The sequence below is a fragment of the Nuphar pumila genome, chromosome 1, assembly GCF_984573655.1.
Source record: "Nuphar pumila chromosome 1, dmNupPumi1.hap1.1, whole genome shotgun sequence".
NCBI lineage: Eukaryota > Viridiplantae > Streptophyta > Magnoliopsida > Nymphaeales > Nymphaeaceae > Nuphar > Nuphar pumila.
This window is the reverse complement of record NC_143249.1, coordinates 171045058-171070366: the sequence shown is the minus strand read 5'-3', so window position 1 is coordinate 171070366 and position 25309 is coordinate 171045058. Positions and strand designations below refer to the sequence as shown.

Here is a 25309-nt window from a genome sequence, read left to right as displayed (position 1 = left end):
AGACACCTTTATCATAACCCACAACAGGGCATAAATGAGAGAACTCAATAAGAAAATAACAAAATTATTTCATTCAAATAAAATGCTTAAAAAGCATTGTTACAATGAGAGGGGAGTTACCCTTATTTATATACATAAGAGAGAGGGAGAGAAATGCCTTTAAGACTCTCTAAAAGGGTCGTTGGAGCTAGTCCAACGGCTCTATTTGTAGCAATTGGACTAGCTGCAACGGCTATTCAAAGTTTCAAACTAGTCAACATGAAAATGTTGATTAGTTTGAGTCTAGTTCAAAACGAATTAGACAACCTAAAAGGACAAAAAAAATAACGAAAAAGAAAAATATAAATAATATATAAATATACGTGTATTATATATAATTATATATACCTATACATTTATGTATATACACCTTTTAACAACCTTTGCTTATCAACTAGAGGATTTCTTCACCAAGGCGCTTTCCTCCCTTAGGTTCCACTTTCTTCTTGTCAAACTTTTGGTAATCTCACCGAAAGTTTGAGGGGGCAGTATTAATGTTGTGTGTGTGTGTGTGTGTATATATATATATATATATATATATATATATATATATATATATATATATATATATATATATATATATACGCAACATACATGTCTATGTACACACACACACACACACACACACACACATATATATATATATATATATATATATATATATATATATATATGTCTTTTTCTTCCTTGTAATAGGTAATACCCTATAGGGGTATTTTGGTAATTTTGTACATCTAATAGACTCTTCCCATTAAGGTCAAAACTGACATTTTTTTTTCTTTTCTTTATTTTATTTTTTCCTTTATACTTTTATAAAGTGCAATTTTGTCTTTTTGACAATATAGTTGTTGGGAATCCCCATCAGCTATATGGGTCATCTTGGCCCCCTAGTTTGTGCATAAATAAGAACCACTTGTCCCATTATTTGTTATGCGCAGTGTTGTTAAAAACGCGCCACAAGGCCCAATAAGCGCGCCTCACCTTAGGGTGAGGCCCTTTGTGCCTTGAGGCGCATGAATATGGCGCAACAGCCTTGAGTTGTATGCCTCATACACTATTAGGCGTATGCCTCAGGATGAGGCAATGGGCCCAGATTTTGGGAGTGAGAGGCGAGAGCTTACTCCCCCCCTCTCTCTCTCTCACCTCCCTCTCTCTGCATCTCGCCTCTCCCTCTCTCTCTCTCTGCAACTTGCATCTCTCTTTGTATCTCACCTGTAATATCGCGTATTTTTGTACTTAGTCATTTTATGAGATTTTCGAAAATTTGGCTAAGTCTAGAATAAAAATCGTTTGAGACTCGATTTTTAGACTGATGTCTTTGAATCTGGGCTTGGCCCAAGTCCCATCGGCAAGGTCGTAACGAGCCAATCGAAACGTGAGAAAGAGTTTTATTTCCGACCTTTAAATTCAAGTGAAATTCGAGTTATTTTCAGGCAAAAATCGGAATTTGGTATTCGTGTAATATATCGTTGGATGCGTCTCGGAATTTTGAGCGCAATAAGATTTTACTTTTCTGAATTCAAGTCCCGGTTGGCACGGAAATCACGTTTTTCTGAAAATTTAGCAGTTTGTCGAAATGGATCCGGAGTTGGATCGCATTGGATCCAAGGCCTAGGATCCGAATTTTTATGGATTTGGGTTCTATTTAGGTCCTACTTAAATCTGGATTGGATCCAGGTCTTGATCCATTTTTGTTTTAGGTATGGATTTGGATCTTGGATCTAGATCCAGATCCAAATCTAAGCCCAACATTTTCCAGCTTTAAATTGAATATAAAGCTTTATTTTGAGGTTTAATAAGGTTGATAAGCCTTTTGGGTTAATTTATTAATTTTTAGGAGTTTTTAGATATTTTTAATTAATTAATATTTAATAATTAATTAATTAATATTAATTCTGAATTTTGGTTTAGGGCTGAGTGGGACTCCTTAAAAGAGCCCTCATACTTACTTAAAGAGAGTTTTAAAAGCTTTAAAGAGTTAAAAAAACTACCAAATGTGGAAAAGTCAACATTTGGTAGTACAACAAAAACAACAACAACTACGCCTTCATCCCAAAACAATTGGTAGTATTTTAAAAAATTAGGAAACAAAGGGAGAGAGAGAGTTCCACTTTTTGGGAACTCTCTTAGAGAGGGCTGGAGAAGGAGGGGTGACCTCCCCTGTAGGGCCTATAAAAAGACCCCAAAAAAGAGAGAGAAAAGAGAAAGAGAAAAAAAAAAAAGGGGGAGAGGGAAAGTAAGGAAAAGGGAGGTAAAAGAGGAAAGAAGAGGAGGATATTTGATCTTTTTCAGACGTCCATCCACCTTCCACCATTGTTTTCTTCGTTTCAGATTCATGGTATGGGTTTCTCTTTTGTTCCGGATGGAAAAAAGAGCATGGGTTTGTATTCCATGCAATATTTTAGTGAAAACCCATGAGAAAAGGGTAAATCTGCATATTTACTTTAAGATTCATGGTGGAAGTTTATGTTTGTCCCTCCTTCGAATGTATTTCGGTATATATATATATATATATATATATATATATATATATATATATATATATTCGTGTTTATAAGCATGCTAGGATAGGGATTTGGTTTTGAACTCCGATTTGGTAGAATGGCATGTATTTCGCATATCTTCGTGATTCATGGCGAATATGTAATGAAGGATCAGCACAAGCACGTCTCGAAAGCGCCTTATCGTATGGCCCCAGTAGAGTTGGAGGAGCTGAAGAAACAACTCCAGGAGTTGATGGAGCAAGGTTTCATCAGACCGAGCGTATCACCATGGAGAGCACCAGTTCTTTTTGTGAAAAAGAAAGATGGTTCTATGAGGCTGTGTATAGACTATCGGATGTTGAATCAAGCAACAGTCAAAAATAAGTATCCCCTACCTCGTATTGAAGACTTGTTCGACCAATTGCAAAAGGCTAAAGTGTTTTCAAAAATCGATCTTAGATCTGGTTATCACCAACTTCGGATCAAGGACGATGATATTCCTAAGACAGCCTTTAGAACAAGGTACGGTCACTACGAGTTCGTAGTTATGCCATTCGGACTGACAAATGCTCCCGCAGCATTCATGGACTTGATGAATCGAGTATTCAGAGCATACTTGGATACGTTTGTAATTGTCTTTATTGATGATATACTCATATACTCAGAAAGCATAGAGCAACATCGTGAACATTTGAGGATCGTATTGGGGACTCTCAAGGAACACCAGTTGTTCGCCAAATTCTCCAAGTGCGAATTCTGGCTGGAGAAGGTCATGTTCTTGGGTCATGTCATATCGAGAGACGGAGTCGCTGTAGACCCGGCTAAGGTTGAAGCTGTATTAAATTGGGGTCAACCGAAGAATATCAGTGATATCAGGAGTTTTCTGGGATTAGCAGGCTATTATAGAAGATTCATTCAGGACTTTTCACGGATTGCTATGCTCATGACCAAGCTCCTGAGGAAAGGAATCAAGTTCGAATGGACGGATAAGTGTGAGGAGAGTTTCCAAATCTTAAAGAAGAAGCTTACCACCGCACCAGTGTTGGCTTTACCTTCAGGTCATGGTGGTTTTGTGGTCTACTCTGACGCATCAGGTACTGGGTTGGGATGTGTTTTAATGCAAAATGGTAAGGTAATAGCTTATGTCTCTCGCCAATTAAAGACTCATGAACGAAACTACCCAACTCATGATCTCGAATTGGCAGCCGTGGTGTTCGCGTTGAAAATATGGCGACATTACCTGTATGGGGAACAATTCGAGGTATTTACTGATCACAAAAGTCTCAAGTACCTGTTTTCCCAGAAAGAGTTGAACATGCGACAACGACGATGGTTGGAGTTTATAAAGGATTACGATTTTACCATTTCCTATCACCCAGGCAAGGCAAATGTGGTAGCTGACTCTCTCAGTCGCAAAGCTGGTTGCAGTTTGTCCAGTCTATTGACAAAAGGGTGGAATTTGGTGGAGGAATTCATGGATTGGAAACCGTTTCCAGATGTCGTGGGGAGTATCAAGTTATCTAATTTATCTGCTCATCCGGAGATCCTTACAAAGATTATTGAAGGTCAGAAAGAGGATCCCCAATATGAGAAATTGAAGTCACTAGCCCAACAAGAGAAGTCACATTTCTCACTCAAGGAAGATGGCAGTATTTGGATGAAAAAGCGACTTTGGGTCCCTAGTGATCCCAAGCTGAAGGAAGAACTATTGGGGGAAGCACATAGGTCCAAATACACCATACACCCAGGAGGCACGAAAATGTTTAAAGATTTACAACGTGGGTATTGCTGGAATGGAATGAAGCGTGAGGTCGCAAGTTATGTCTCGAAGTGTTTGACTTGTCAGCAAGTCAAGGTAGAACATCAGAAACCTGGTGGAATGATGCAGCAAATGGAGATTCCACAGTGGAAATGGGAAGAAATCACCATGGATTTCGTGGTGGGTTTGCCCAAAACACGGAAACAACATGACGCTATATGGATAATAGTGGATCGACTAACCAAATCGGCTCACTTTCTACCCATACGAATAAATCAATCCCTCGAGAGCTTAGCAGACTTATACATCAGAGAGGTTGTTCGACTGCATGGAGTACCAGTTTCTATTATCTCAGATCGAGATCCTCGATTTACTTCGCGATTTTGGGGTCAGTTGCAACAGGCCTTAGGTACAAAACTGAAGCTGAGTACTGCTTTTCATCCCCAGACTGACGGACAATCAGAGAGGACTATCCAGACACTAGAAGATATGCTGCGAGCATATATGCTGGATTGGAAGGGGGAGTGGGACAAGTATGTTATTTTAGCCGAATATGCTTACAATAACAGTTACCATGCGAGTATCGGCATGGCTCCTTTCGAAGCTCTGTATGGAAGACCATGTAGATCACCTGTGTATTGGGATGAAATTGGTGAACGGTCGGTAGAATCACCAATCGTGTTACAACATTATACCCAACAGATCAAAATGATAAGAGATAGACTGCTCACAGCCCAGAGTCGACAAAAGAGTTATGCAGATCAAAGGCGCAGGGAGCTCACTTTTGATGTGGGGGATCGAGTCTTTGTAAAGGTATCACCCACCAAAAGTGTGTTTCGTTTTGGTAAGAAAGGAAAATTGAGTCCCAGATATGTCGGACCTTTTGAGATTTTGGAACGGATTCGAGAAACGGCCTATCGTATAGCCCTACATCCTCAGTATGCTCAGATACATAACGTATTCCATGTATCTATGTTAAGAAAATATCTTCAAGATCCGTCACATGTCATCCAGTATGAAGACGTAGATATAAGAGAAGACCTAACAATAGAAGAAAAACCAGTGGAAATATTGGGACGAAGCGAGCGAGTCTTGAGATCAAAGACCATTCCTCTCGTCAAGGTGAGATGGCAACACCATGGCATCGATGAAAGCACGTGGGAACCAGAGGCTAATATGCGAGAAAAATACCCCAAGCTGTTCGAGTAAGCACCTACAGGTAAATTTCGAGGACGAAATTCTTTTTAGGAGGAAAGGATGTAATAATCGCAAATTTTATAGAATTACCTAGAAAATTTGTGTATATACATATTTTTTTAGCATGATTTGGGCCTAGGATCCGTTACCCGAGTCCAAAAAGAAAAAAAATATATGGGTATAATAGCAAATAAACTGGTCGAATCCAACGTTGGACCCAAGTGGATCCAACCCATGGATCCACTATTGTTCACACGACATAGATCCACATTTTTTTATTCCCCGGATCCAAATCGCTACCGGGTCCAGCGTCGCGGGTCGCGGTTCGGACCCGGACCCGGCCCACACCCTGTAAAAAGGATACAGGGGCTGCCCGATAAACATAACAAGAGAGGTGTTGGGAGAACCCCTCCCCCCCGATATATCGGGTGTTAGGGTTCAGCTGAACCCTAACACGCAAAGAGATGGGGAGTTGGGGGAGCACCCCGCAGCCACCGGAAAGGAAAGATTTCCTCCCTTTTCGGGAGGCCACCCACCTACATAGGGGGGGGGGGGGGGGGGCGAACCCCTCTTTCCCCCTCTCTCGACATCCCATTCTCTCTCTCGATATCTCTCTCTCGTTCGAATCGCCCCCGAGCTCGGGCCTGCTGTCGAAGCCTTGTCAGGAGACGCAACCGACCTCCTCTCGTAGCTGCCGCAACAACTTCGCCAGAAAATGGTAGGATTCTGAAATTTTTCTTTTGGGTATTGACTGTGTTCGGTCATGTTGAGGTGGGTTGTCCAAAACCCAGATGGGTCGACTTGCAAGGGGGGGGAAATCTTTAATGTTGGGGTTGTCTGTCAACCCCAAACCGAAAACCCCAAATTTTTAATTTGGGGGTTTCGGATTTCTGTTTTTTTTGGGGATCGATCATGTGTGTGGGGGGTTTCGGATTTTCTGTTTTTAGGAATCAAGCATGTGTATGTGTGAATACCCTGTACATTAGGTCCAGCATATACTTGCATGTTTGTTAGGTTGAAATCAACGACCTATCTGCGTGTGATTGTTTCTACTTATGGGTTATGTTATAATTCATGTGTATGTGTGAATACCCTGTACATTAGGTCCAGCATATACTTGCATGTTTGTTAGGTTGAAATCAACGACCTATCTGCGTGTGATTGTTTCTACTTATGGGTTATGTTATAATTAACGACCTAAGTGTGTGTGACACGTTGATTATGCTGCCATGTCAAGTTTTTTTTTCAGCCTCAGTAACATATACTGCTACTGCCTTTGTGCTGAAACGTTTATAATTGCTTGTGTTTCAGATTTTATAGTGAATAGTGGTTGACTTTTTATAGTGATCTGCAGTTAAGTCATTAGGGCTTTATTTATTTCAGCTTGCTCAATAACAAGATAGTCGTCGGTTAGTGAGGACATTCTGTTTTATATAAAGTTGCACATGGATCTGATGCTACTGCCCATTAGGAGAATATTCTGTTTTCATAAGAAGCTGCATATAAATTTGATGCCAATGTATTTGGACATTTAATAGGCATTTAAACTCATGATAGGCTGCATGATAACCCTATAAATTATGCCTGTATAGAAATAGATTAAGTGGTTATTGGAATTACTATTTTGCTGTGCATAAATTTTATATGAGTATAAAGTTAATTTGGATGTTTGTTAGGTTGGAATTAACGACCTATCTGCGTGTGATTGTTTCTACTTATGAGTTACATCATGCTGGTTATGTTATAATTAACGACCTAAGTGTGGGTGACACGTTGATTATGCTGCCATGTCAAGTTTTTTTTTTTAGCCTCAGTAACATATACTGCTACTGCCTTTGTGCTGAAACGTTTATAATTGCTTGTGTTTCAGATTTTATAGTGAATAGTGGTTGACTTTTTATAGTGATCTGCAGTTAAGTCATTAGGGCTTTATTTATTTCAGCTTGCTCAATAACAAGATAGTCGTCGGTTAGTGAGGACATTCTGTTTTATATAAAGTTGCACATGGATCTGATGCTACTGCCCATTAGGAGAATATTCTGTTTTCATAAGAAGCTGCATATAAATTTGATGCCAATGTATTTGGACATTTAGTAGGTATTTAAACTCATGATAGGCTGCATGATAACCCTATAAATTATGCCTGTTTAGAACTAGAATAAGTGATTATTGGAATTACTATTTTGCGGTGCATAAATTTTATATGAGTATAAATTGGTTATGACACCATTGAGATTACGTAAAATGATTCCAAAATGAATCAGTTGGGTCAACATAAAAGATCAGTACCCGATGTGGTTACTTGAGACTGATAAATTGTTTAGAAATAGAAATTTCATATGAAAAAAAAAAACTTATACTCAATGGTTGTGTGCTTGACTGGTTTAAAGGTACTGGAGCACTCTGTGTGGGCTCCTGAAAAAAAAAATCAAGATGAAAAAGGTTTTGGGTTTATAAACGACTAAAGTTGGAATCTACTACTATGGTAATAGAGGGTGTGGGAAAAATGCCCCAACAACCTGAAAGGTTAACTAAATGAAAAGATTAACCCACTCAGTTTCGGGCTTACCTTGAAGAGGGTAAGTGGTACAAAACTCTGGGGACATGTGTTGGTTTCGAGCGTAAAGCGACTCGTTGGTCCCAGTCCTCAGAGTCGGGGGACCCGGACTACCAATTGTGTCCTAGGCGGTAGTTCCATGTTCTTCTGCAGAAGTTAGGGATGCATCCTGTTTTGGTTTTGGCCTTTGGGAGTTTCTCTCGGTCACTGGCCGCTCCCTTGGGGATTTCAGTCACAGTTAGAATGTTCGGGTAAATAATACAACCCTGAATAATATACCCCCGGACATTCTCTTCTGTGATGGTTGCCTTGGCTCGTGTGTACCCGTAGGATAAGAAAAGATAAACATTAATTAGAACAGTTAGGTATCACTGTGTTGGAGTCATTAAAGAGACATTTGCATACTCTTTCATCATGCTTTATACTCGGTGCTTATGATGAAGCGACATCCTAAACTGTGCATAGATTAGTTAATTGAATTCATATTAAGGATGTTATGTTGATGTTATTCATGTTAGTGTAAGTTCTGCTTTAATTGCTTAATACCTTACCTGCTTAATTGTTGTAGTTGCATAAAATGTTTCTTTGTGCTTAAGTATAACTGTTACATAATCTACCTTTCTATTTAGACATATGTCTGTTATTGCTGTTGCTTCGAATTCCTTAGGTGTTTATGTTTAGACTGAAATTTAAATACGACACCCACATCACACACCTGACACATGATCTACTTGCAAGAATAATTACAGTTTTCCTACTTAGACGTGGTAGTCTAATTCCTATAATTTCTATTATTTTCAGGAGAAGAGTAGTTCTATGAGCGATGCGGGATGAGGCGCTGACCGAGACTTGATCCATTTGTTCCCTGGCGGTTCTGCTTACTTTCAGATTGAGATTTTTGTTTTGAGACTAAATGTGAAAACTCTGATGTTGGATTTTATTATTATTAAAGTGGAAATAAATGGTGTGGTTTGCTTTTACCTTCCTGTATCGTTCTGAAATGCTTAACCCGAGAATTATTAGTTGTTTCCGCTTGAAAAAAAAAATTCCCTAAAAAAATTTGGGTTAAATTTCGGGGCGTTACAGGCTACTTCCCATAAACCGACGTGTTATCCAAGGTCTTTTATCGTGCTAAGTTATGAGAGACTTACCTTCCGCTTTCTAGTAGGTTATGCCCGGAGATGATGATGGATATTCCAACTTCCCTTCATGGTTTTCATTTATTACTCTTCATGCCACCCTGTCAAGGAAACTAGGGAAATTGACATGTGGGATGTATCTTAGCATAGGTCTGCACATGAGCAAGCTCGAACTGAGCCTGGACTGGGGACTGACCCAGCTAAGCCGACTGTGTCAGCTGGGTCACATGTTAAAAAAAAAAATTGGTGCTTAAGTAATATGTTATTTCAAGTGTATGTCCATGCATAAAGTGAATGTGTTTAGTTATGTAATTGATTTCCAGATTTGTTATTCAATTTGGGCTTGGCTTTATGTATGAAAAAAAGAACGAAATTTTTCATGTGATTGCACATTAGTATGTCATGCTTAATCGAAGTGTTAATACACAATTGTTCTTATGTGCACGTGTATTCATGAAATCGCTGTGTTTTGCATGTAAGTAATTGCATGAATGTTTACATGTTTTAATTGAAAAGATTCATGAATGAAAGCACGCATTTGACATAAAACATGTGAACTGAATGGAAGCGTACACTTGGCGTGGTTGTGTAAGGTCATGCACATGCATATAAATATTATTGTTTCATGCACATCTTTAAATTGGCATAAATAAATGTGTATTGAAAAGCATTTAAAAAATAATGCATAGTGGCATGATATTGATGATTTTTGCATATGAATGCATTGTCGATCAAATGGATCATCCTGGGCCATGTGAGCCTCAAGCATGTGTTGCTCTTGTTTTAGTTGTTCTATGCATTGCAAAAATCAAATGTAACATTATGGTTTTTATTGAACTGTTCCATGATGCCACGGGTTGTGGTCCCGTGAAGAGCTTGGCATGTTGATTTGCAAGCTTATATTATTAATTTTGCATGTTGATTTGCAAATATAAAAGAGATGAATTAATAACAAGATAAAAGAAAGTAAAGAACTGTGGGATTTATGTTTCCTTGATGTCCCTTCTTTAGTGTGGGAATCTTGGATACTACGGTTTTGGAAAAACCGTGAGGATAATAAAACTCTGTGTGAGTTGTTGTTGCTCCTGAACCCGATATTAAGGTTCTTCTTCTGGCCACGGTTTTAGGGAAAGTCTGTCACTTTACCAGGGGGTGGTGTATAGACACAACTATTGTTTCGATATACCAAGAAAGTGGCGCCAGTGGATGTTGATTTCCATGGTGTCCCCGACATTAGATGTTGATTTTTAATGTTCTGGTGGATGGTGTTGTTTCCTGATATCAGTCGAGGGCTAAGTTTGAAACCCAGTAATAAAATACAAATTGTGTACTAAGTTACCCTGAAAACCTAACATGACCTCGAGGATTTTACCCGTTTTGAGTATCCGCGGGCAATGGTAATAAAAAGTGAAACTTAAATGTGTGTGCATCCTAATAGGAACATGCATATGAAAGAAAACTTGATTAAAAATAATAAATTATGCATGCATTGCATTGAAATCATGCATATTCCTGTTATGCATTAGATCATGCATATTTTACTTGCTCTCTTAATTGTGATATATTGATGAATGCATGATGTTGTTCCTTAATGCATGTTAAATGTCTTTAATGCTTAGATTGTAATCTCTGTTGTTATTAAATGTTCTTTCATGCTTAATAAATAAACCCTATTACATGAATGATTATTTGAATTATGAATGTGTTATATTTATGTCTCTCTAAAATATTGCATGAATTTTATTTATATTCTTTTTAATTATTTGATTTATTAGAGGGATCTGTACGCAAAATTCTTCGGATTCTGATACCTTACTTTTTGTGTTTTTCGCAGCCTCAGATGCCTAGTGGGGTGACCTGCTTCTGAGAAGAGTCACGAGGGGACCACACGACTACATGGCAGATTCTTTGGACGGCGTGGCTCTTTCCTTTTGCTTTTTTTACTTTTAATTAATTATGTCTCAGGCTCTTTACAATTGAATAAATGAAGTCTGGTTTGATTTTAGTTTGGTATGAAAGATGAGTATAAGATCCCTTGTGGTGGTAGTTGTGTTTAACTGTAAAGACCTCGGGTCTCTGGGATTATTTTCGCACATGTTAAAAAAAAATCCGCACTTTTTAAAGGGTATGAGTTGGGGTCGTTACATTACCTCCCTCTCCCTCTGCATCTCGCCTCTCCCTCTCTACATCTCGTTGTCTCTCTCGCTCTCCCTCTTGTCTCTCTTCTCTCATCTCTTGTTCTCCCTCTCTCTACTAAAAGGAAGAAGAAGAAGAAGAGGGTCTCCCTTTATCTCGCCTCACTCTCACTCTCACTCTCTCTGCATCTCGCCTCTCCCTCTTTGCATCTTGTTGTGTCTCTCGCTCTCCCTCTCTCGCTGTTACTCTCAGCTCTCGCTCTCCCTCTCTTTGTCTAAAGGAAGAAGAAGACTCTCTCTCTCTGATGACGGGTACAATTCGCTGAATTTCTTTTTATATTAGCCATGTTTTTTTTTTGCTTCTACCAACACAAGTAGTTCAGAGATAACTATATGATGTTCAATAATTTTTTGATATTCAACAATTTTTCTAGCATAATTTGATGTTCAACAATTGTTTTGTTGTTGATATAAATCCAATTTTTCTAGCACAATTGGATATATATCATAGCATAATTTGATGTTCAACTATATGAGTGTTGTCCACAAGTGTCATATCTGAATTCCTTGATTCTATAGGCCTATGAAATATTGGGCATCAGAATTCCCTGTTATCAGTTTTATTTTGTGATACCAGTGACTAACTATGATATATATTTTATATTTTCTTTGAAAAGAAAAAAGTAGTGAGTGTTGTCCACAAGCTTTCTCTGACATGGTTTAGGTTGTGGGTTCTGTTTAGTACTGAGACTGGGAATTTTACCCTATTTCTTTTTTATCAGCTAGAATTTTAATTGCAATGCCATGCTATGTGCTTATGGTCTTTTCAAGTTCAAAGTGTTATACAGATGTGATCTAATCACTTGTCTGTGTAATATATGTTGAGTTTTACTGAGTATGAATCTGAATTCATTGGATTATATAAACTATAAAGAATCAAGTCACAAGAAGAGAATAGGACCTAATTCATATCATAAGACTATAGGCATTTATATATTTTTTGGGTCCTTCATTTGCAATTGTAAATGTTGTAAGACTCTCATTTTGGAGAGTCAATGAGAGTTTTGGACAAATAATTAACATTTGGTTGTTAATGTTAATATGCATTTTCTTATGATGACACGATGTTGAGAAATTTGATTGTTAGTGATTTTGTTAGTTTTTTATTAAATGTTCATATTTTATTTCTTAGATACATAGATCAAGTTGTTGCATTAATGTTCCTTTTACATGTTAATCTCATATTTGTCGGTATGTATTTGAGATTTTCTATTTCCTATTGGTTGTTGCTTTATCAATAAAGCATTTTTTTATTTATATTTTTAGATATTTTTTAAGGGTTTTTTTTAAGTTTTTTTAAAAAAATTGAGGCTTACGCTTTACGACTAGTTTCAGTTTGTGGTGGAGTGTTACGCTATGCCTCAACACTTTTCACAACATTGGTTATGCATTTTCCTAATGCATATTTAACAAATAAAGATTATATTTTTAAAATTGTGTTCTTGTGTTGGCTTTGTGAGTGCCCCTTTGTTGGTTGTTCTTGTGCTCTTGCCCACAGTAGGCATTCTATATTTGAATCCTTGAGGATTCATTATATAAAACACATAATATGTTGTATTATATATAATATACATAAAATATATATAATATATAATATCTGAGTATATAATATGTAAATGAGTCGAGCTGAGCCAAGCTTGCTATGTTAGTGCTGGACTTATTTACCTAAATGAGCTGGTTCGTAGCTTGGCTTATCGAGCTCAATTTTTGAGCCGAGCCGAACAACATAGGGGTGGGATCGGGCCAGGCAGCCTGCAGGCCGGCCTGGCCCAGCCCGCCACGGGCCAGGCTTGGGCCTATAAATTAGGCCCAAGCTCGGCCCGAACTGGGCTTTTGGCCCAGCCTGGCCCAAACTGGGCCGGCTCGCGTGTATATATATATATATATATATATATATATATATATATATATATATATATATATATATATATATAGATTATTTGTTTTTTTTCAAGTAATAAAGTTGGATTCATTAAGCTTGTTGATGATTAACTATGACAACCCCAATTAATCCTCGTAAAAAATAGTGAATTTTCTTTTTTTAACAATTGTGAAAACAAACCCAAGGATCTGGGGTCTCACAGATATAATATACCAAACCACAAATAGACTCTGCATTGAATCAAAGCAGAATAATTAAACTTTATTAATCAATGAATAATGTTAATTAGACTAAGACAGTAAAACCGTCTATCACAAAAGAATCACTCAATCAGAGATCCTCTACAAATTCAAACAGTAAGAAAATAGCATAAACCAAATTCATGGATAAATTTCAGAGAAATATCATCATAACAATTTACCACAATCAACTTACCATTCAAACATTTAAACAAATATCATGCAATAACAATTATCGTGAGAAACAAAATAAACATGAATGCATGAACTAATGCAGAACAATAAATATGCATGATTTAATGCACATGCATGAATAACTTATTAAGTTATTTATCAAAGTTGTTTTTGTATGCATGTCCCTATTAAATGCACATAATTTTAGTTTTCAGTTTTTCTTAAACCCGTGAATACTCAAAACGGGAATAATTTTTCGAAGTCTAAATCAGGTACTTAACACAATTTTGTATTTTATTACTGGGTTTCACATTTGTTCCTCGACCGATATCAAAAATTAGCATCATCCATCGGAATATTAGAAATCAGCATCTAATGCTGGGACATCAAAGAAATCAGCATCCACTAACACTACTTTCTTGATATACCAATAGCTACAGATGAGTCAACAACAACACCCCCAAGCAAAGTGGTTGAATCTCTCTAAAACCATGGCCGGGAGGTAAACCACCATATCGGGTTCAGGGGCACAATCGCACACGGGAGTTTTAGTATTCTCATGATTTTCCCAAAACCACGATCCAAGATTCCCACAGTGTGGAAGGACATCAAGGAAGAGATTAATTACACTGTTTGGTCTCTTTTACCTTTTTAAACACATTCAGGTTCTTTACACAAGAACCGCAAAACCAACTTCGAGCTATGTCCTGCACAATTTTAATAGTGCAATTAATTTTTTGAAAAATCAAAAAATTTCATAAATAAGTTTTGCAATGCATAAATAAAATCAACAACATTGGAGCAACACATGCTTCTCACCCACACGGCCCGCAGTGATTCACATCTAACTACAAAAGCATCTCAAAGTGATTTATACATCTTTTACAAAATTTTAATGAACATGCAACACACACTTTGTTTCAAAACATGAGAACAATGCACATTCGAACACACAACATGAATGCACATAAAGTCAATTGCATACTCATGCGAAAAGATGCTTGCAACACACATTATCATGATTTATTTCATGCATAACACCCAAACATGCATATGATCATATTTATGCAAATATCAAAACAAACTTCAAAATTTTCATGTGTATGATATACACATTTACAACATGATATTTGAATGCATAAGCATACATAATAAATCAAAACACATAATCAGATACATAACCATGTAGTCAACATGACTATGGGTCTGAACATAGCAAAATTGTTCAGTTATAACATACATGGCACAATAGCAAATCTGATAAGATTGCATATCAAATTGCACATAGACACATCCAACGACAGCCTGAACAGATTACATATGCACCCAAACTGCCAAAACTGATCAGATTGCACATGAACACATCCATCGACAGCCTGACCAGATTACGCATGCACCCAAATTGCCAAAACTGGTCAGATTGCACCAACACAAGACCTTGGCCAATCTGATTGGGATGCACAAGCACACACACTATCAAATCAAGGTTTTAAAACCCGTGACTCGGAACTCGACTCGTTCTTTATTGACTCGTGACTCGGCGGGTCAACTCGGTGACTCGGACCGGGTTTTGTTAACTTTTGATTTTAAAAGAAAAACAATATATAATTTGTCTCAAACCATGTCTCCAAATGTCTGTAAGTGCAAAGAGCTATAGAGGTTTGCTTGAATTTGATATCTATACAAGCACTTTGACTAATTCATGACTTGAATTAGAGGATGTGGTCACCATGAGTTCAGTCTGCTACTACCTACGGTTCCTAAAATGGTCAATCATATATGCTAGCTTGTTTTAAAAGTTTTAATTCCCTCTCTAACAAATCTATAAATGTAAAATAGGGATATATATGCATATTGAAAGTTTACAGAATGCCCAATATCAATGTAAATAAGCAATTTTCTCATGTATGAAAAGTTGAAAACTATGGAGGAAATATATTAATGGCACAATTATAAAAAGACTACTAATATTTGAATATGTACAATGCTTGTTCACATAACAAATGGATGATGAAACCTAAATGTGACTTCCTATAGGCACATTTGACCCTCCATATATAGCGAGACTCATTTCTTTAAAATATTTTGCTAGAATAAGTTGATAGCACAGGGTGAACAGTAGTTCGAACAACATGGCGATTTTATTCTATGGATTTAAATGATTTTTTATCTTTAAATGATTTTTATTTTCTTTTTTATACAAAATTTGGGGGTAACCCTTGTTAAAATATATGTACTTATATATTTCGAAAATGTAATTTGAAACTCAAAAATCAAATTTCAAACATCCCAGAACTCGCCCGAGTCAGGCCGAGTCAAGCCCGAGTCTTGGCAAACCGAGTTTGCCTTGCCGGGTTGACTCGCTGGAGGGCCGAGCCAAGCCGAATCAACCGAGTCAACGAGTTGACTCGGCGAGTTTTAAAACATTGGATCAAATTGCACATAATGCATAACTCGACAGTCTGATCAGATTACACATGTGCAATCAGTATCAAATCTGATCAGATTGCATGTGCACAAACAGTGCCTAAATCTGATCAGATTGCACACTGCACCCAACTCAGCAATCTGATTTTCCATTGCATAACCATGCCCAACGACATGTTGTCAACAGCATGTCGTTGCTGCATGAAAGTGAGTAGCAATATGCTGTCAGCAGCATGTTGCTGCATAAATGTGCACAGCAGCATGCTCTCACTGCTCGTATATGAGCAGCAACATGCTCTCAGCAGCATGTTGTTGCTGCATAAACAAGTACAACAGCATGCTGTCAACAGCAGGTTATTGCTACACAAATGTGTAGCAATGTGCTGCCCAGAACAGCATATAAAAGCAGTATATATGCAACTGATAACGGTCCACAAATTAACAAATAATCAAATTTGATGACAGTCATTGGAATACACAGAGTCAATCCGTTAATAGTCAACAATATAGTTTGAAATCTAATATGATAATAGATAATAAAATCTCATGTAATCAAATCTACTCACAGTTAACAAACTAATAGCAAAATCAGATTTGATAACAGTCCACAAAATAACATGTCATCAAATCTGAAAACAGTTTTCAAGATAACATGAAATCAGGTCTGATAACAGCCAATAAAGTCACGTGTCATCAGATCTGATGACAACTACAAAATAGCATAAAAATCATATCTGATAACAGTTAAAAATAACATGTGTCGTCAGATCTGATGACAACTACAAGATAGCATGAAAAATCAGATCTGATAACAGTATGCAGCTACAGCATATTGTTAATTCTAATGACAGTCCAAAATTTACAATATAATCAGATCGGATAACTATCATTGAAATAACATAAACAGATTTGATATCAGTAACCAACAAAACCACATATAACCAGATCTGTAAACAGCTAACACAACTAACACAATAGCATATAAATCAGGTCAGCTGGTCTGATCATACTGCTTACACATAGTCATCGGCAGGTTTTATCAGACAGCTGAAACACAGCATAATGGAAAACCTTATCGGGTTTGCCCATATGTTAGGATTGGCCAGACAGATCAAAACTGATCTGAACCATAAATTTATTTATTTTCAGAACATGAACAACAAAATCGGCAAACGTAAATTCGATCATATTGATCTCAAACCATATATATCTGTTTTTCTTTCCAGAACATAGACAAAACCATCCAATATATATATATATATATATATATATATATATATATATATATATATATATATATATATATATATATATATATATATATATATATATATATATATTCAGCATGCTTGGCTAAGAGAAGAAATCAACAACTTAAACATAGGTTAAACACATGCTTAAATAGGAAAAAATTGATGGCATGCTCGCATCGAATAAAAAATATAAGAAATTGTGACTTAATCTATGTTACATGGGTGCGGGTGCGGCAAAAATATAAAAAAATAAATTATATATATATATAGTCCAAAAGTTGGACATAAATGACCATGGGTGCAGTCAACGCACCCAAGGTCAGGTTGACCGCACCGGGTGCCGCACCCGCAACACGACGCGGGTGCGGCACCCAGTTGGCCGAGTCCCTGTGACATAGGACTTAATACATCTTATTTTTTTTTAATCAGATTTTCCTTTCCCATCTAAATTTACACATGAACCCAATTTAAAATCGTTTCTTCCCATAAGAACTTAGAGAGAAACTCGTACCTTAGTTGAAACGTAGAAAGAGATAAAAAATTGACGGATGAATGGTGAGAAAATTAGTTTTTCTTCTCCTTCCTCTTCTTCTTCTTCTTCTTTTCTTTTCTTCCTTTCCTTTTTTTTTTCTCTCCCAACGAGTTTTGGCTCTCTCAACTCTCTCCCTCTCTCTAGAAACTCGAGTTTCTAGAGAGAGGGAAAAACCACCCCTTTATACTATATTATCCTCTTATTTTTCTTTTATTATTTTAATTTAAATCTTATCTAGAGAGTCTATCTAGAGGGTGATGTCCCCTCTAAGAACTCCCTATTAGAGAGTTGTAGAACTCTATCTCCTCTAGATTATTTTATTTTATTAATTATTTAAATATTTAATTATTAAGTAATATATTCTATAAATATTCCATAAGGTGCCGCCCCCCTCTGGAAGTCTTCTTATAGTAGAGTTCTACTCCAGGTAGAACTCTACCTACTCAATTTAACTTTTAAATTTGGTCATATTTGAATTTTGGATCCAGATCTAGAACCATGATCCAAATCCATATTCAAAATCCATATGGATCCTACCTGGATCAGATCCTAGTTAATAAGGGTCTTGGACTGGGTCTAGATCCATATCAACTTGGATCGAACGGAGCGGATTCAATCTGATCCTATCTAGAAAAAGGCAAAAATAGGGGCGAGTCATTTTTTAAAAACACGATTTTCAGACCAACCGTAACCTGATTTCAGAAAAATAAGGCACCAATGTTCTCAGAATTATGAGATGCACCTAACGGTATACTTACCTGATTTTCGCTTGCAAATTTTGCCTGAATTTAACCTGAATTTTGTTCGAATTTAAAGGTTAGAAACAAAAAATTTCTCAAACTTTAATTGGCTCATTTTGGTCTTGTCAGTGGACTCTGGGCCACACCTAGACCCAGCTGACGTCACCTATATTAAAGATATTTTCCCACGATTTTATCATTTTCATCACTCTTAGTGTTAAAAAATCAAAATTTTCGAATTTAAAATCCATGGAAAAATACACATATTACATTAACTGGCTAAAGGAGGAGGTGTTAATAGGGTCCGAGGAAGCCATGGAGAGGTCTGAAATCAGTGGATAAATACAGGAAAACAATAAGGAGAAAAATAGAATATTGATGAATAAACAATCAAAACAACACGAAGAACAAGAACACAAATATAAAAAAGTGAGTAAGAAAAGAGAACCAAACAATAAGGGAATTAGAATCAAGAAAAACGAAATTGCAGGCAGAAAGAGATAGGTTGAATGGTCTGCTGACATCAGCATATGATGTCACCTCTTCTTCCTTTTTTTTTTGGTCAGATCTGGACCACTAGAAAAGGAACTGATGGAGATAGGGACCTTTTTTTTTTAATCCCTTTCTACCTTCCTTTTTTTTAAAGAGGCACATCAAATAAAGGAAAATCTTGAATCTTGCTGGGTTGTGACAAGGGTCCTTTTTTTTAGATTAGAGCATACAAAATAGACTAGGAATAAGGGAGAAGATGATGCTGGAAGAATAATAGATTAGGGAATAAAGAAGCAACAAGGGTAATTGAGTTAGGATTTTGAGAGAAAAGGTGGGAAGAAATACCAACCAAGAATAGAAGGAAAAGTGGATCATGATCAGCAGCCTTCCCAACTTGGATCTGATACCATGTCAGAACTCGCCTCGGGATTCTTGCCCTGCATTTCACACGTGAGAAGGAGAAAATAGAAGCAAGAGAACAGGATGGGGAGGACACAATGGGTCATGAATACCTCTTAGGTCATGCCCAATATGATTATAAAGAATACTTTTTTATGTACAAAAATGCCCTTAGAACAGTACAACAATACATTTCATACCCATATAGGGTAAATGACACAAATATCCTTCAGCCTCTTTATATTGACTCTTTTAATAGACTCAACCATGTTTGTTAAGTGTTTGCTTCTACAATACACCGATGATATGATTATGATGATACTCATTTGATAGCTGGTATAAAGCTGAAGCCTAGTCAAATATTGGAAACTAACTTGGGGATACTACATTACTTTCTTGGGTTAGACGTTGCATACTCTAACAGAACATAAGCATGCAGCTGATCTAGTATCTCGAGCTATATTGTTAGAGAATAGAAAGTGTGTTAAGCATACACCCATTGAAGTAAATGCTGAACTTAAATCGACAGATGTTAAGCCACTTATTGATCATACAATATACCACCAGTTGGCTGAGAACCTCATTTATTTGACCATTTTATGACTTAACATTGCTTATGTAGTGCATTTAGTAAGCCAGTTTATGACTGCATCTTGCATAGTTTATCTAGCAGTGGTATTGAGGATCATTTGTTATGTCAGACATTATGCAATATGTGTTATTCTTTTCTCATCAGTCACCTCACTAGAATTTACAACTTATTTTAATTCTGATTTTGGGGGATGCAGTAAGGCCTAATGCTCCACAACAAGCTTGTGCATCTTTCTTGAAGGCTTCTTAACTTCCTGAAAGAGTATGAACCAATAGAGGATTACATTGTCTACAAAGGGGGTTGAGTATTGAGCCATGACATAGATTACATTTGAGGTTGTTTGACTACCATATAATGAAGAATCCAGTGTTTGAGACTGATTGCCACCTTGTGTGACAAGAATACCTCGATGGCACAATCTTTTTTATATGTTCAACCAACATATCATATTGTTGATGTGTTCATTAAGGCACAACCAACAGTCCAGTTCCGCACTTCTATCTCCAAACTCCTGTTGATTTCCATTACACAATTTTGAGTTTGATGGAGTGTGAAAACAGTAGGTTTGTTGTGCCTTAGGGATGAAGTTGGTATTGTTGTGTTAATTATGTATCATGTTGTATATAGTGTGGTAGGTGTATCTTTTATATTATTTCCATATTTTTCTAAGGATATTTCTGACATTATTGATTTTTTTTCTTGCAGTCTGATAAAGAGGGTCAACTCCTACGAATGTATAGTTTTCTATATCGAACAACAAAGTATTGTGTGTTTTGGCCCTCCACTAGTGTTTGCTTCCTTTTGTGTTTGCCACTTATTGGACGTCTTCGAACTGGGGACCTTCTTTTAGGCCCTTCATCGATGAGGAGCAATAAGAGGTGGTATCTTATTTGAAAATGGTGCTCACTTTCCACTTGGTGGCACATCTAGTTGGAGACGAATAATAGGCAGTTCAAGGGTGTTTCCACCCCTGCAGACATTATTCATAGGGGCATTAGATCTGATCTGTCCTCTTGTGCTTCAGCTAAGTGGTCAGTTCAAGAATTTGTTATCTCATTTGGACTCTATAATTGATATACATTGTCAGTTGTCACCCATGATTTTATGTCTTTTTCTTCAAAAAAGTTTGAATAAAAAGGTCGATTTTTTCCCTGAAAGAATTGCAAGATGTCACTGATAAAAATTGAATAAGACAACAATCAGCAAGTCCATATACCTTTTGGAAGAAAAGTCCATGCAGCAATCTTGTCCTCTATCCTCATGATAATTGGATCCTATGCAACAAATTCAATCACATTTATGTAACTTGATTAATCCATATTGTGAAGAACAAGTTAAGAACCATCACAGAAATACAGATATGCAGTGCTCTACTGTCTAAGAGGGTGAGATTGTCGCCTGACTTGAAATGGAATCACAGTCAACAATGTGAAGAAGCATACAGGGAGAACATCACTTAGACGAGAACATCACTTAGATGGAAAAGAAAGAGGCAGACTCCAGAAATACCAAATTCAAACTTTTCTCTCTGTACCAGTTTCTGCATTATAGGCAAAGAAAACTAGTTAAAAACCACCCTATTTATCCTTTCCCCATGGCATAACAGGCTTGGCTGCCATGAGGTTTAAGTTTAATGCCAGTGGAGCAAGAAAAAGCTGGAAAGCAGCCATTTTGGAACTACAAATACGAGTGCAATAAGATCAATGGTTTTGATTGTTTAAGCATGCAATCCAACTGAACATTATCTCCAGTTGGATTATTTGCACATCACGAACAACAACAATCATCAATGTGGGGCAGTGGCTAGAGAACATAGATGAACTTGAGAACTGCCTGCACAGTCTGATTAAGTGATTAACTATGCAAAAGGGCCAGGGTCATATACTAATATTTCTTGTTGAAATGCAAATGCGAGGAATAAATGATGTTTGATTGATAGATCAATCATCGAACATCAAAATATGTGAGTAGCTGTGGAAGATGCAGCAGATGCATTAAACAAACATCTGAAGCAGACCAGTGACATAATTGTTGCATTCATAGAGCCAGCAAAATTTTGGAAGTTTACACACAATGGTGATGTAAAATAGATGACAATTTTTTAGGTCAAACAAGAAATGCTTGCTAGTGCATTATATAGCGGAGAACTGCTGGTCCATATGATGGTCCTTTGTTGGTAGACTGTGCTTGCTAGCCCCTTTCAATCCTTGCATTAATAAATTCATGGGCATATCATCAGGATATCCTCTGACCACGGCATCCCGACAAAACAGAGGGTTACTTCTACAGTTCAAGTTGGATTTGTTGGGTAGTCAGTTCATTTGGTTTTTGCGAAAAAGGATGGGGGGAGAAAGATATAACATACTCGAATGGCAAATTTTTCAATCAGAAATGCATTTTTATCTGCAATTCGCATGTCAAAGCAATATCAAACGCCCGTCAATTACCAAAATCATTTCTGGTTTCCTCTAATAATAGGGTTTTTGATGAATGGACAAACCTTTCCCTTGGCAATGAACATCCCCGAACTAGTCCGAACATCACTCAATTTGCTTTTACCCGAAGCGTTATCAGCCACAGCCGATCGTTTGAGCTCAGATTTGGCCTGCACAGCATTCCAACTTAAAACCGATTCATATTGTACCACAACTATCCAATTCCTGAATCAGATAACTAAACATGCAGTTCTCAATTCTCTGGATCCAGCTATCATTTTTTCCACAAAGAAGGAAAGAAAGTGCAACCACAACGATCTCATTGGTTGACATGATCCAATCTCAAAATGTTAAGAAAGAGAGGAAAAGAAACCCAGAAAAACGGGAGATAAATCAAAGGCAGGGGAGGGTCAGGGATTTCTTACAAGGGAGATGAGGTGATCGCATTCCTCATCGGTGAGAAACCCAGAATACACAAACGCCCTGCAACAAGTGCAACACTTTCAATTAAGAGAAGGACGATTTCTAAACAATTACGGAAAGAGGAAGAGAACATTCTCAGGAGGAAACAAAGTGACCCACCTGGGTTTCCAGGAGATCTGCCTGACCCTGTCAGGGTGAACGACGGAGGCAGGGGATGAGGCACCGCCGTCGTCATCGGAACTCCCAAGAACCCGGGCGGAGAGGATGGCAGCAGCCACTAGGAGGAGGAAAGACGCTCGAACCAGAAGATTAATCCCATCCATCTCGCCCATCCGCAACGACACAACAACGCAAAAATGTGGAGAATGAGACTCTCTCTCTCTATATATATAGTAATTTGGAAAAGGTGGCAGTTTGGTCATTGAAGCTCGGCTGAGCATTCCCCACAGGCCATGGAGAGATCCTCGAATTAAACAACATTTTATTTCCTCCTGTGATCCAGAACAAGCGGGGGACACCTGCCACCACATGGGCATTCTTCTCTTTTCTTTTCTTTGTTCCCTCATTTCAACGCCTTCACAACCACCCCCACAGGTACATGCTACTTTTTGCCATGTTTGGGATGCAGAAATTAAACATATGTCCCGTTTAAAGTGCTTTGTTTAACCATTTTTCTTCTTCTTTTTTATTCTCACAGAAGCCGGGATCCTTCTTCCCATGTTTACTTAGGTTTTCACGTTTGCTTAGAATTTCATGAAGTGCAGCCGCGTAGGGCTCACCCACATCTCGCACTTCTTTGATCTCTCTCTCTCTCTCTATATATATATATATATATATATATATATGCAAGGTAGTGTTAGGCAGATCTATCAGTTTTATTATTCAACCGTACCACTTGGGTTTAAACCTACAACGTCCAACCAGAAGCCTACAGCTCTTACCAACCACGTAGAGCCCCCATTGGTGTATATATAGGGGTGTCAATGGATAGGGTTTGGTTGGGACCCAGGGCCGGCTGGCCTCTTTGAGATTCGAGGCTATCACCCACGGCCTCTTATTTTGTAGTGGCCTCAAATCTCATCAAATTTTAAAGGTGCAACTCCTTTAATAAATAATAAGATTTTTATGTATAATAAAAAAAAATTAGTGAATATATATATATATGAACACAATTAGTAAATACGGTAAGAAAAAAAGGTGCAACCCCTTTAATAAATAATAAATTTTTTTATGTACGATGAAAAAAATTTAAGGCCTCATTTAAAGGCTTCGACTAGGGCCTCAGCTTCTCTTGAGTTGCCCCTATTCAGACCCAGGTGAAACCAGATTTGAACCAGATTATGGTATCGAGTTCGGACCAGGGTCTATTATAAGAAAAATCATACTCGGACCCGATAAGAACTACATGAACCAGTCCCGAACCATACCCGATAAAATAATATTTTTTATCATTTTTACATTGAAATTTGTAAGTAATTTTCAAAAACTATACCCAAGTCCATGTATTATCTTAATCGGGTTTTCTTATTTGTCACCACACCTGAACCCTATACAGTTTAGTCCGGGTAAACCTGACCCATTTATATATATATATATATATAGGAAAATGTGTCCATGCTAAACCCATTTTGTGCTAAACTGCGTGTTAAATGGATTTTTCAAAAACTATACCCAAGTCCATGTATTATCTTAATCGGGTTTTCTTATTTGTCACCATACCTAAACCCTATACAGTTTAGTCCGGGTAAACCTGACCCATTGACATCCTTTTATATATATATATATATATATATATATATATATATATATATATAGGAAAATGTGTCCATGCTAAACCCATTTAGTGCTAAACTGCATGCTAAATGGATTTTTAGGGCTTCTCTGGTGCTTTTTATGCGGTTCCGGCCCCATAAATGTGTTGGGCATGGTAGATTTACTAAAAATTCACACCTGGATCATGTGTTTTCGATAAAAAAATGATGTTTGGAGCCTCAAAAATTTACAAAAAATTTGGACCGTTGATTTTTCAAACTTTTATAAAACTCACCCATGGAATCAAACACTTCAAGAGCTGATCCCTATAAAAATTAAAATGAAAAAGCCTAAAAAATCCATATACCACGCAGTTAAGCACTGACCCATTACTCTCTCTCTCTCTCTCTCTCTCTCTCTCTCTCTCTCTATATATATATATATATATATATATATATATATATAGTGAAGGCATTAGATTGTGAAATGAAGGATGGTTGTGAAGGCATTGAAATAAAGGTGTCTGATCAAACTCGGCTAGCACCTGATTGTGTAGTGGTCGTAGTTTAGGTGAAGGCTTCTTGTCATAAAAAAAAATAA

At 37.2% G+C, this 25309-nt stretch overlaps 1 protein-coding gene across 1 annotated transcript in view; it reads right to left on the bottom strand.

The window, feature by feature from the left end:
* LOC149851268 (putative prolyl 4-hydroxylase 4) overlaps positions 1–23575 on the bottom strand; it is a 59593-nt gene extending 36018 nt beyond the window's left edge. The window contains exons 1-4 of the mRNA XM_089999616.1: positions 23117–23575; positions 22960–23017; positions 22600–22704; positions 21316–21373 (exon numbers count right to left, since the gene is read on the bottom strand). Of these exons, the coding sequence (XP_089855742.1) occupies positions 21316–21373; positions 22600–22704; positions 22960–23017; positions 23117–23523 (628 nt within the window). The 5' untranslated portion in view covers positions 23524–23575. The remainder of the gene's footprint in view (positions 1–21315; positions 21374–22599; positions 22705–22959; positions 23018–23116) is intronic.
* Positions 23576–25309: the final 1734 nt, after the last annotated feature.